Source organism: Polypterus senegalus, chromosome 13, assembly GCF_016835505.1.
Source record: "Polypterus senegalus isolate Bchr_013 chromosome 13, ASM1683550v1, whole genome shotgun sequence".
Taxonomy (NCBI): Eukaryota; Metazoa; Chordata; class Cladistia; order Polypteriformes; family Polypteridae; genus Polypterus; species Polypterus senegalus.
The window spans coordinates 105,643,531-105,657,262 of record NC_053166.1 but is presented as its reverse complement, the minus strand read 5'-3'; the positions used below and the strand labels follow the sequence as shown (position 1 = coordinate 105,657,262).

Below are 13,732 nucleotides of genomic sequence, written 5' to 3'. Positions count from 1 at the left end.
ACCTGGTACAGATCTGGTAGACAGGTGTCTGAAAAGTAGCGGCTGGGTATTTCATAACGTGGCTCCAAATAGTGCATTAGCTGCTGAAAGCTTAGGTCCTCTGAAGAAAACGGCTGGTCAGCAAAGGCTATTAGTTCCATGATTCTGTCGTTAATCCCCTTAGCTCGTGGGTCATTCTTGTTGAACTTTTTACATTTATCAAATACCTTGCCAATAGTTACCAGTCCAGAGGCTTTTCGTTTTTTGTCGAGAAGAGCGCTAAACTTAGCACTGGTAGCAGCTTCATATTCCTTCCACACGTTGTCGCGGTGTCTGGTTTTTAAGTGACTTATAACATTTGTTGTGTTGTAGCTTGTTCTTTTTTTACCCCCTCGTGGCACTTTTGCAGAACATGCGTTAAAAACAGCGAGTGAATCATCTTTCTCTGACACGCTATAGAAAGCCCACACGGAGGAATTCACCGCCATGTTTTCCAGTGTGTTGTCTTGCAGACAGATCTGTGACGTCACTTACATGCGACAGAAGCTTGCAGGATGGGCGGGGGTGAGGAGCCGAGAGCATAGTAGCGGGAGAAAACAGTCGGGCAAGTGTACAATTTGAGGGTTTTATTATCGGTCCATTTTATCGGTGGATTTTTCATTATCGGAATTATCTGTATGACGTCATAATTGTCTATTATCAGCCGATAATTATCTGTGGCCGATATTATCATGCATTCCTAGGATATTCAGTAGCTGGAATCTTTTGTTGCAATGTGTGTTTATATTGCTTTGAAATACTCATTTGGTGGGGGGCAGAGTTACTAAGCGATAGTTTTAAATGACTTATCAGTTTTGTTATTATTATTATTTGCCTGATGCCTTTATTCATGGTGACTTACAATATTTGAGTGATACAATTGGTAACATTAGTTTTGTTTTTACAATTGGAGCACAGGCAAGGAAAATGATTTGCTCATTTTCACACCGTGTCAGCAGTGAGATTTGAACCCACAACCTCAGAGTTTGATAGCCACAGCTTTAACCCCTACACCACACTGCCTGCCTAGTAGGCTGATGTTTATTTCATATTTTAGGTTAATATAGGAGATAGTCAAACTGCTTTTTTTTTTAACTAGACTCACTGTATATAATAATGGGGTCTTGCATTTATTGTAAACCATTAAGAATGGTATGTATGGAAAAGATGGGAATACATTCTGCATGAAACAAAATTATTTAAGAGCTGGAGAACATCTTTATAAGGGTGAAACACAAGGCATGATCCTTTTATGATGCTTATATATTAGGGTGCTGTCTTCAATATTTTAGATTAGCAGGGGTTGCCAAGTCCGGTCCTGGAGGACCACTGTGGCTGCAGGTTTTCATTTTAACCCTTTTTTTAATGAGTGCCCTGTTTTTGCTGCTAATTAACATCTTGTGAATTCATTTTAATTGAATTGCTTTTTTAAGATTTGTTCCCCTGAATTTCTTCATCATTCCTCTGAATTGCTTAATTTCTTTCCTTAAAAGGCACCCAAACACAAGTGAAATGTGAAGTGAGTGAGCCAACTAAGTCAGGCCCTCAAACTCCAACCAATTTCACTCCAACCAGCTGCTTAATGAGGTGCCGATTCTTGTCATTAATTAAACCAGTTCTTTAATTTCATGGCTGCTTGCTACTATCGTGGTGCATTAGCAGACATTTCCAAAATGGTTGATTTTCTCTTTCTAAGAGCTCTGGTAAAATGTTTTGGGGACCAGAGCAGATCAACATTCCTGAGACCTTCAACTTTCTTTATTTTCAGATATTGTGTGATGGACACAGTTTGCTGGTCATGTGTTGGTTCATTTTGTATCTCATTATTGTATGACTGCTAGTTAAGGAAAAAGAAACAATTCAGGGATCTGAGTCTTCAAGAATAAGTAAATTAAAATTAATTAAAAAGAAGTTAATTAGCAGCAAAAACAGGTCACTCATTAAGAAAAGGGTTCTAATGAAAACCTGTAGCCACAGTGATCCTCCAGGACCAGAGATGGCAAACCCTGACCTGAGCCTATAGGGTTTTATTTTGTGACAATTCTTTAACAAAACTTTGTCAACCATTTTTTGCATTTTATATGTAAATTAAGAAAGCTAGTACTAAGTATTTTTTATCAAAAATATAAATTACTAATTTGAATTCTTGTAAAGAGACTAATTATTAGAAGGAAGGGAGCCCAAAAGAATTGCTTAATATTACAGATGAGGAAAGGAGAAACTGGCTTTACTTTTACTTTTACTTTGGTGGGTACTTGATCAAGGTTCATAACCTGTCAGACAGTGGTTCGAATACATTTTTAGGTAAGCTGTTTAGGGTTTCCATTCTATTGGTATACTCTCTTGCTCCTTATGTTTATCCTCGCCAGTGTTACTTATTGTAATAACTATGCCTTTTTTTGAATTACATTGGCCTCTGTGGAATTATTTGCATTGAGGGGCAACTCCCTTTTTTCCTCAGTATGTAAACATGTTCCTTAGTGTGGGCCGTGTAATACTTCTTATATATATGTATGTATACTGTATGTGTATGTATGAATGTGTGTGTGTGTATATATGTATGTGTGTGTGTATATACAGTATGTGTGTGTGTGTATGTATATATGTATGTATATATGTATATGTATGTGTGTATATATATATATATATATATATATATATATATATATATATATATATATATGTGTATATATGTGTATATGTGTATATGTGTGTATACATATAGTAAAAAGAACACAACAACAAGCATAAAGGTTTGGGGTTTTCCGGACCCGTATACTGTAGAAATATAATAGATCCACAATGGTCAATGCATCAATACAACAGTTTTGACCGGCCAAAGATGGCGGAGGAGGAACATTTATGGAGGAGGGACCAGAAGAAGAGAGGTATGCTGGGTAGGAGCCGACTTGAATGGTGGGATTGCTGATGTCACAAGTTGAATGCTGAGGAAGGGCGGAAGTAACATAGTGGCGTAGTAAGTAGTGGTGCAGGCAGATTCATGGCGACGTGCGTGACTATATATATATATATATATATATATATATATATATATATATATATATATATATATATATATATATATATATATATATATATATATATATACACACACACACACAGTGGGTACATAAAAGTATTCAGACCCCCTTCAATTTTTCATCTTTCTATCTTGGTCTCATCAGACCAGAGAATCTTTATTTCTCACCATCTCAGAGTCCTTCAGGTGTCTTTTAGCAAACTCCAAGATAGAACTTTTGGCCTTAATTCTAAGCGGTATGTGTGGAGACAACCAGGCACTGCTCATCACTTGTCCAATACAGTCCCCACAGTGAAGCATGGTGGTGGCAGCATCATGCTGTGGGGGTGTTTTTAAGCTGCAGGGACAGGACAACTGGTTGCAATCGAGGGAAACATGAATGCGGCCAAGTACAGGGATATCCTGGACAAAAACCTTCTCCAGAGTGCTAAGGACCTCAGACTGGGCCGAAGGTTTACCTTCCAACAAGATAATGACCCTAAGCACACAGCTAAAATAATGAAGGAGTGGCTTCACAACAACTCTGTGACTGTTCTTGAATGGCCCAGCCAGAGCCCTGACTTAAACCCAATTGAGCATCTCTGGAGAGACCTAAAAATGGCTCTTCACCAACATTTACCATCTAACCTGACAGAACTGGAGAGGATCTGCAAGGAGGAATGGCAGAGGATTCCCAAATCCAGGTGTGAAAAACTTGTTGCATCTTTCCCAAGAAGATTCATGGCTGTATTAGCTCAAAAGGGTGCTTCTACTAAATACTGAGCAAAGGGTCTGAATACTTAGGACCATGTGATATTTCAGTTTTTTTTTTAAATAAATCTGCAACAATTTCAAAAATTCTTTTTTTTTTTTTTTGTCTGTCAATATGGGGTGCTGTGTGTACATTAATGAGGGGAAAAAATTAATTTAAATGATTTTAGCAAATGGCTGCAATATAACAAAGAGTGAAAAATTGAAGGGGGTCTGAATACTTTCCGTACCCACTGTATGTATGTATGTATGTATGTATGTATGTATGTATGTATGTATGTATGTATGTACACACGTGGACAAAATTGTTGGTACCCTTCAGTCAATGAAAGAAAAACTCAAAATGGTCACAGAAATAACTTTAATCTGACAAAAGTAATAATAAATAAAAATTCTATGAAATTTAACCAATGAAAGTCAGACATTGATTTTCAACCATGCTTCAACAGAATTATTTAAAAATAAACTCATGAAACAGGCCTGGACAAAAATGATGGTACCCCTAACTTAATATTTTGTTGCACAACCTTTTGAGGCAATCACTGCAATCAAACGATTCCTATAACTGTCAATGAGACTTCTGCACTTCTCAGCAGGTATTTTGGCCCACTCCTCATGAGCAAACTGCTCCAGTTGTCTCAGGTTTGAAGGGTGCCTTTTCCAGACGGCATGTTTCAGCTCTTTCCAAAGATGCTCAATAGGATTGAGGTCAGGGCTCATAGAAGGCCACTTTAGAATAGTCCAATGTTTTCCTCTTAGCCATTTTTGGGTGTTTTTAGCTGTGTGTTTTGGGTCATTGTCCTGTTGCAAGACCCATGACCTGCGACTGAGACCAAGCTTTCTGACACTGGCCAGCACATTTCTCTCTAGAATCCCTTGATAGTCTTGAGATTTCATTGTACCCTGCACAGATTCAAGACACCCTGTGCCAGATGCAGCAAAGCAGCCCCAGAACATAACAGAGCCTCCTCCATGTTTCACAGAAGGGACAGTGTTCTTTTCTTGATATGCTTCATTTTTCCGTCTGTGAACATAGAGCTGATGTGCCTTGGCAAAAGTTCAATTTTTCTCATCTGTCCATAGGACATTCTCCCAGAATCTTTGTGGCTTGTCCACATGTAGTTTGGCAAATTCCAGTCTGGCTTTTTTATGATTTGTTTTCAACAATGGTGTCCTCTTTGGTCGTCTCCCATGAAGTCCACTTTGGCTCAAACAACGACGGATGGTGCGATATGACACTGATGTTCCTTGAGCTTGAAGTTCACCTTGGATCTCTTTAGAAGTTTTTCTGGGCTCTTTTGTTACCATTCGTATTATCCGTCTCTTTGATTTGGCATCAATTTTCCTCCTGCGCCACGTCCAGGAGGTTGGCTACAGTCCCATGGATCTTAAATTTCTGAATAATATGTGCAACTGTAGTCACAGGAACATCAAGCTGCTTCGAGATGGTCTTATAGCCTTTACCTTTGACATGCTTGTCTATAATTTTCTTTCTAATCTCCTGAGACAACTCTTTCCTTCGCTTCCTCTGGTCCATGTTGAGTGTGGTACACACCATGTCACCAAACAACACAGTGACTACCTGGAGCCCTATATATAGGTCCACTGACTGATTACAAGATTGTAGACACCTGTGATGCTAATTAGTGGACACACCTTGGATTAACATGTCCCTTTGGTCACATTATTTTCAGTCTTTTCTACGGGTACCATCATTTTTGTCCAGGCCTGTTTCATGAGTTTATTTTTTAAATAATTCTGTTGAAGCATGGTTGAAAATCAATGTCTGACTTTCATTGGTTAAATTTCATAGAATTTTTATTTATTATTACTTTTGTCAGATTAAAGTTATTTCTGTGACCATTTTGAGTTTTTCTTTCATTGACTGAAGGGTACCAACAATTTTGTCCACGTGTATGTATGTATGTATGTATATGTGTGTATATGTGTATATATATATATATATATATATATATATATATATATATATATAGCCTATATATATATTATATATATATATAGTTATGAAGTCATTGTGTTAAAGTCATTGTGTTAAAGAGCGATGGTATTTGTGTAAACCAACAACACTTTCCATGCACTTTGTTTATATACAGGTCCACACCCCAACATCCCAAATTGAAAGTGTAAGGAAATGCACGTATATGTACAAATCAAGTACAACTGACATTACTAAAGCTTTTTTTTCTTCTTCTTATCTGAAGAAGTGTGAAGGCTACCTACAGCCGGAGTTCCGCACCTTTGCAGTAGACCCTCAGATCACTTCCCTCGAGGTCTTGCAACACATATTGATCAGAGCCTTTGATCTTAATGGGTAAGTTAGAACTACCTTGTGCATAATGTTTAACTGCAAGTGCTGCAAAATCATTCTTATACCATGTATAGCTTTTAATATAAAATCTGTAACCATAACCGAGTTTACTGATGCAGATAGTCTGTCAGAAGTCTAAAGCATGTCGCCTCAGATATGAAATAAGTCATTTTTGTAGAAGTGTCATGGAAGTGTATTTTGAGGGTGGCTATAATACAGCCCCAAATCAGAAAATGTTGGGACGGTATGAACCCAAGATATTTCTTGTTTTGTCTTGTCAATTTAATTTTATTTGTTAATATACATCCATTCCTGCATTTTAGGTCTGCAACATATTCAGTATGTTGGGACAGTAAAGCATTCACCACCTTGTAATGTCACCATGCCTTCTTACAACACTTAAAAGACGTTTTGGCACTAAGGATACTAAGCTATGAAGCATTTTAGTGCTATTTTGTCCCTTTCTTCCTGCAAATACGTCTTAAAGTGTACAACAGTATGGGGTTGTCTTTGTCACATTTTTTGATTCAAAATTTTTCACGCATTCTCTACTGGGGACAGGTCAGGACTGCATTAAGGCAAGTCCAGTACCCATACCCTCTTCTTCTATAGCCATGCTTTGTAATGTGTGCAGAATGTGGTTTTGCATTGTCTTGTATAGAAATGCATGGACATCCCTGGAAAAGATGTCCTCTTGAAGGCAACATATGTTGCTCTCAAATCTCAATGGGCTTTTCTGCATTAATGCTTCTGTCACAGAAATTATTAATTACCTTTGTCAAGGGCACTGACAAAACCATGTACCATGAGAAACCCCGGCTTTCGGACTTGTTGCTGATAACAGTCTGGATGACCCTTTTTGTCTTTGGTCCGAAGCAAATGGCATCCATTTCTTCCAATAAAGATCTGGAATACTGATTCATTTGACCACAATACATGTTTCCACTATGTGATGCTCCATCCCAGATGCTTCTGAGCCCAGAGATTTTGCTTCTGGACATGGTTAACATAAGGCTTCTTTTTTGCACAGTAAAGTTTTAAGTGGCATTTGTGAATGAAACTCTGTATTGTAGTGCTTAACAAAGATTTGGCAAAGAAATCCTTTGCCCATGTGGTTATATCAGCTATTGATGAGTGACGGTTCTTGATGCAGTGCCCTCTGAGGGATAGGAGATCACAGGTATTCATCTTGGGCTTGCGCCCTTACCCTTTATGCACTGAAATTCCTCCAGATTCCTTGAATCATTCAAGTAATATTATGCATTGTAGAGGGAGAAATATCCAATCTTTCTTTGAGGAACATTGTTTTTAAACATTTCAACAATTTTCTCACACATTTATTGATAAACTGGAGATCCTCTGCCCATCTTTGCTCCTCAAACGTTCAGCCTTTTATGGATACTGCTTTTGTACCAAATCATGATTACAATTTCCTGTTGTCATCACCTGTTTAATATCATTATTTAATTATTTTTTACTGCATTACTGGCCCTATCTTGCCCTGTCCCAACTTTTTTTGGAATATGTTGCAAGCCTGAAAAGCAGGACTGGATGTTTAGTATATTAACAAATGAAATTAAATTGACCAGACAAAAACATAAAATATATTAGGTTCATACTGTCTGCAATTAAATAAAATTCTAAGTAAATATAAGAATCACTGCATTTTTTATTTATTTGCATTTTCCTTACTGTCCCAGCTGTTTTTTTTTTTTTATTTGGGATTGTTATTAACTTTGAAAGACAAAATAGGAAATATAGTGGACTAGATGTATTAAATTAAGACTTCAGTCTGATAAACAGATTTGTTCTTTTTTTACATATTGTATAATTTAGCTAACTGTGTACTTTCAAAAAATCGTTGAAAGGTGAGTCCATCTGTTTTTTCTGACTGCAGTTAACAGTCTTGATCTAATTATTTTGTTTAGTTTATGTAAGAATATTCCACCAGAAATTAAAAATATTTATTACTTTCCCAGTGTGGTTTGTAGCAATAGCAGATATATTATTTGTTTTAATAGGATTGTGCTTTTGAATTGAAAACCTGCCTTCTACACTCATTCATTGGTGAAGAGTCCTGTCTTTAATTCAAAACCTTAACTCTGTTCGAGCATGTTTCTTTTTCGTGCACTACTCTGATTTTTCTTGAAATATTTGTTTAAAAATATTTTAGCCAAAAAAATTGGTGGAATATAACATGTCTGGTGTTGGGTCTGTGAATAGAGATCCTAAAATTTTGTTATCCTCTCTCTGAGTTTCCATTTAAATGTAAGGTGGGCTAAAGTAATCAAATTGGCCACATTGCCAATCCCACTTTAGGAAACAGGGAGGACTACTGTGGCTGTTAAAACGTGAATATAAGTGGTTTGTGCATAACTAGTATAATGGCTTACCTTTTATTTTGCTAGGTGCATAACAGTAGATGGATTTTGAATGTAATATTTCTTTATGAAAGCATTCAGGATTACAGAGACCAATTTATCCTCATCAGAATCACACTAATTGGTTTAATGTCCATTTTCTGGGTTTATTCAGGTTAGCTGTTTGCACCAAATCTTTTCCTAAACACTCCACAGTAAAAAAAATCTAAAATATGAAAAGCCAGAAAGGAGTTGAGAAGGAGGAGGAGATAAAAAATGTTACCACAAGGATTAGTAAACACAGGCTGTGTGTTTTTATATTTACATATGTAAAAAAAAATGTTAATATTTTCTCTGTAGCATTGAAATATTTTCATTCCATGCAATTTATTTGATTATGTTGCATTTTGGTAACATTTTCTAACATCTGTAATAGTAACAGTTATGTCTAATCTCTTATAAATGAATATTACATTTTTTTGTTATGTTCTGAAACAGGAAGAGGAATTTTGCCATCAGCTATTTGTCTCGAGACAGACAGGGTTCAGAGGTATACCTCTCTCTTCTTTCTGACTGGGATCTTGATGCGGCCTTTGTCAGTGCATCAAAGCCCTGCCTTCAGCTTAAGATTGACATAAAACCAGCTGAGGATAGTGAGTATACCCATTTATTTAAAATGCATTATTTTTAACTGAGGAAAATATTTATGAATGTAGCCTAAAAGGATCCAGCTTTGTGCTTTTTATGGCACAATTATCAAGTTTTTCTTTATTTGAAATGTTGTTTGTTTAATTTTTGGCCAGTTTTTACTGATGTTTCTGGTTGGGTTATGTTTTTGTCATTCTGGCAGTTATGTCTCTTTTACCCCAATTTGGTTTATTGTTTACTACAAGCATCTCATTTCGCGTTATTTAACTGCGGCCATCCTGGGTATAGCTGGTGTCATGACCACAATTTAATTTTATCCTAATATGTGGTCTTTACACCAAAATCTGTTATACTTTTCTCTTCATTTCTAATCTTAGAGCAAGAAAAGAGTTATGGAAGAAGATTTTAATGTTAGGACATGTGCTTTACTCTCATTTTGTGTTTTGCCTTAAGATGACAGGACAATACATGATTTCTAATTCAAACCTAATGATAACATTTGCTGGATCTTGTCACGTTGAGAATCTCGGATTATAGGACTAGGAATTGCAGGAGATGAGAGACTGTACAACTCTGTTCAGTGGTTCAGCACAGTTTTACATTTCCAAAGTATCAGTAGTGTCCCACATTTTTATGGCCAGTAACTTACTTCACAACAGCAACGATTCTTGTAAAAAGGCTTTCCTGGTATGCCGAATTCAGCTTCAGTCTTGGAACTTTTGTATTCCTTTCTCAATTCTGTCTTGGTAAGACAAATTCTAGAAACACCTTCCTTCTGTCTGTACATTCTTGTGTTCCTTCTTTTTTTGAGACCACATTGTTTGGCTTTGTTTTTTCTGGTGAGTGCAAATTGGATGTCAGTCCTTGCACATGAATGAGCCCCTACTGTTTAACACAAAATCAGATCTGTTTGATGTTATCATGGTGAGACATAGACCAGTCTGATTAAGTCACTGGGAATGTCGAACTACACAACTGAGGTCATGATTCAATTCAACCAATTTTTAAATTGCTGACTACTGTAAATATATTATTGTGCTAAACAGGTTTTACAAATCATGGTAAATGTATATTATTGGTTATTCTTTGCTTTTGCAATGTTAGGCCCATTACTGGAGGACTGGGACATCATAAGCCCAAAGGATGTGATCAGTTCTGATTTATTGCAAGGAGAGAGGCGGTCACTGGCAGCAGCAGCAATTCCTTTCACCCAGTCTCTCATCACCCAGGTAAACCATCTAATTCTCTGTAACTCTACCCTACCCACAGGATGATGAGGCTAGGTTAAACAGTTGAAGGCTGAGCTGCTCTGCATATTTATCTTTTCTTGAATAGTGACACATAATTTTATGTCCTTATTTTGTTCTCTCTTTCTTTGAAACACATCAGCAACAGTGACTGAAAATTGTTATGCCATTACAGATTGGTTGTTTAAGATAGTAATCTAACTTTTTCTTGCTCACAGTTGTTGTCTGGTCATTGTCTCCATTTCACTTATTGAGATGTAAGGCTGTTGTAGTGAAGTTGTTTCTTTCTGTCCTTGATGGGTAGACATCTAGTTGACATGTAAGAGGTGGTTACAGGACAAATTGAATAGATGTAGAGTGTTGAACATATTAATTTAGTTTATACTGAGCATCATATTGATACACATGAATTTCATTGTGCCATGGGAGATTTATATAAATAAATTACATTGTAATAGGAAATTATATGGAGAGTCCTATTTATGAATCTAGTAAGAGTGAAATCTGGGCAAGTGATTATGCATTTCACCAAAACCATTGCCCATCACTACATTGGTATTGTGGTATTTGGGTAAATTCCCAGGCCAGATCAAAACATGGCTACCCATTATTGTCCAACATAACTGTGAATAAGTGTCAACTGAGGATAGTGGTCAAAGAATTTTTTTTCTTATCAGATCTAACAAACATTTGCAGCAACAATGGTACAGAACTTTTGTGGCATCAGATCTTGATTCTTTGGGTTAAAGCTGGAAGGAGTGGTAGCTGGGGGACCTTTAGTAAGGCATGTAGGATAGATCACTGATTTTTGAAGTGCTTCCCATATCTGTACATTTCAAAAGCATGAAAGGAAATGTAAATGTTTACTGGTTTCTTGCATATACATGTATCAGTTCACATGCAAGGCTTGCAATGTAAAATTAATTTTAAGCTGCAATTTTTTTTTTTTTGAGATTAAATTTGTGGAGATAATATTAAAAAATAATTTGACTGCTTTGTTGGACTATCATGGTTATCCAAATTTTTAATTTTTAAAGTGTATTCAAAATGAATATCAAATCTTAGTTATGTTGCATAGTGTATTTCTAGGCAGTAGGGATGGGCGGTATCCAAATTTTGATACCGTCAAACCTCCTCCCTATTTTACCTCGGTATACGGTATTACCGTGAATAATAAAAAAATTGTGACGTAAGGCTCAGACAGCATCACCAAACTGTTGGCTTGTGCCTAAACCGTTCAGAAACTGAATATCAAACACTAATACTGAAACAATAACAAAATTAACATGCAGAACAATATTAACAACTTTTATTAGCAACAAATAGCAGTTTATAAAAAGTGCAAATACAACAGTCAAACAGAATTAAATTAACATAAACATCCAGAACAGTTTTCCCGCAGAGACGCGCACACAAATCAATTAAATTAAATCACACCGCCTGATCAACTTTTAATAACAAATATGAGCAGCTTATAAAAAAGTGCAACTAGACCCACAACAGTCAACCAGAGTTGAATTAACATAAACATCATCCATATTATAAAAAGTATTGCCAAGCAATAGTCCTAAACAAAACGTCTTCTTTCCAATATCGTTTTTAACGTAAACCAAATAAAAATACCTGAATCAATTAAATAAAAATAAACACAGTGCGAAAAGGAACGAATGGCAAGTGGCATCAATCTATTCAAGATTTCTCGCTAGAAAAACCAGCATGTTTACTTTTTCCGGCTTTAACAAGGCACGCGTTGTGGACCGACAACTTTACCTGCGGTGCTGAAAACCCGCTCCGATGGTGTGCTTGTGGCACAGACGACAGGTACTTTCGTGCCACTCGCGACATTTGGGGAAAACGCCCGGCAGCATTTTTCCACCAGAGAAGTGGGTTCTCGTCTCCTTGAGTAACTGGCTCCAAACAGTAGGCTGTTATTTCAGCTCCGACTCGGTCCTCTACGGTGCTGACGGGACCTGCCATTGCATCAGATTTTTTTTGCAGCATACTCCCTAAAGTCATCTTTTTTCGTGAGGGTGCAGGTTGCTCCTCTCCCTCTTCCACTCTGATGGCCACTGGACCTGCTGCCTCTAAGCTCACGATCTCAGCCTGTAATTCAGCCTTGGTCTCAGCCAATGCGTTGTCATCCGCTCCCATATCCTCCACGGTAACGAGGGTCGAGGAAAGTGCATTTTCGCAATATTTTGCGCACTGAATTGGATTCATACTTGGCCTCCAGCTTTGTTAGAATTCCAGTTTTGATTGACTTTGTTAGCTGGGGGTCATTTTCTGACGCAGCCAACACATTGTCCCTGCAGAGCTGTAGTATGGGAGGATACAGGAACTGGTCACATAATTTTCTCCTGACAAAATATCAGTGAAGTCACCGACTGGTTTCAGTGCTTCGTGAACAGCTTTCAAGACGTCCATGTTCTGCCAGGTCAGGGACAGGCTGCTCCTTCTGTCATCAGACAGGACGTGTCTGATCGCTTGGGCCTGCTCGAGGATTCGCTCCACCATTGCCAGTTTGGAGCCCCAGCGAGTTGCGCAGTCCTGCCGACGGATGGATGGATGGATGAATTAATTAATGAATGATGAATAAATGATTAAATAAAGTATCTATCTATCTATCTATCTATCTATCTATCTATCTATCTATCTATCTATCTATCTATCTATCTATCTATCTATCTATCTATCTATCTATCTATCTATCTATCTATCTATCTATCTATCTATCTATCTATCTATCTATCTATCTATCTATCTATCTATCTATCTATCTATCTATCTAAATGAATGAATAGGCCTAAATAAACAAATGAATGAATAAATAGGCATAAATGAATGAATACATAGGCATAAACAAATGAATGAATACATAGGCATAAACAAATGAATGAATTAGGCATAAACAAATTTATTTAGGTTTTAATTCATTCGTTAATAAACGAATGAATGAATAAATAGGCCTAAATAAACGAATGAATGCATAAATAAATAAGTCCATTAACGTATATTATTCCACTTGGTGAAATTTGCATGCACATTTATTTCAGGCTAAATAAGTCCCTTATGCGCATCAAGCCTGCATTTACTTGATAAAAAATACAGGAAAAAATTACAATTTAAAAAATGGTTTTCTATTTTAATATAGCCTACTTTTCAATATAATTTATGTGATGCAAAGCATATATATATATATATATATATATATATATATATATATATATCCCTTTTTATATTTGAGCCCCTGCCCCTGAGGAACTCTCTACACGTTTTATGCTTACCGTTATGAGACTATGTTTTGGGAGTCCCAAGTCCACTTGCTTCTTGTGGAGTTCAT

General features: G+C 36.7%; 1 protein-coding gene across 1 annotated transcript in view; it reads left to right on the top strand.

Annotated features, from left to right (window-relative positions):
* tbc1d25 (TBC1 domain family, member 25) overlaps positions 1-13,732 on the top strand; it is a 96,996-nt gene that overhangs the window by 30,521 nt on the left and 52,743 nt on the right. The window contains 3 exon segments of the mRNA XM_039774729.1: positions 6,031-6,140; positions 8,996-9,150; positions 10,250-10,374. Of these exon segments, the coding sequence (XP_039630663.1) occupies positions 6,031-6,140; positions 8,996-9,150; positions 10,250-10,374 (390 nt within the window).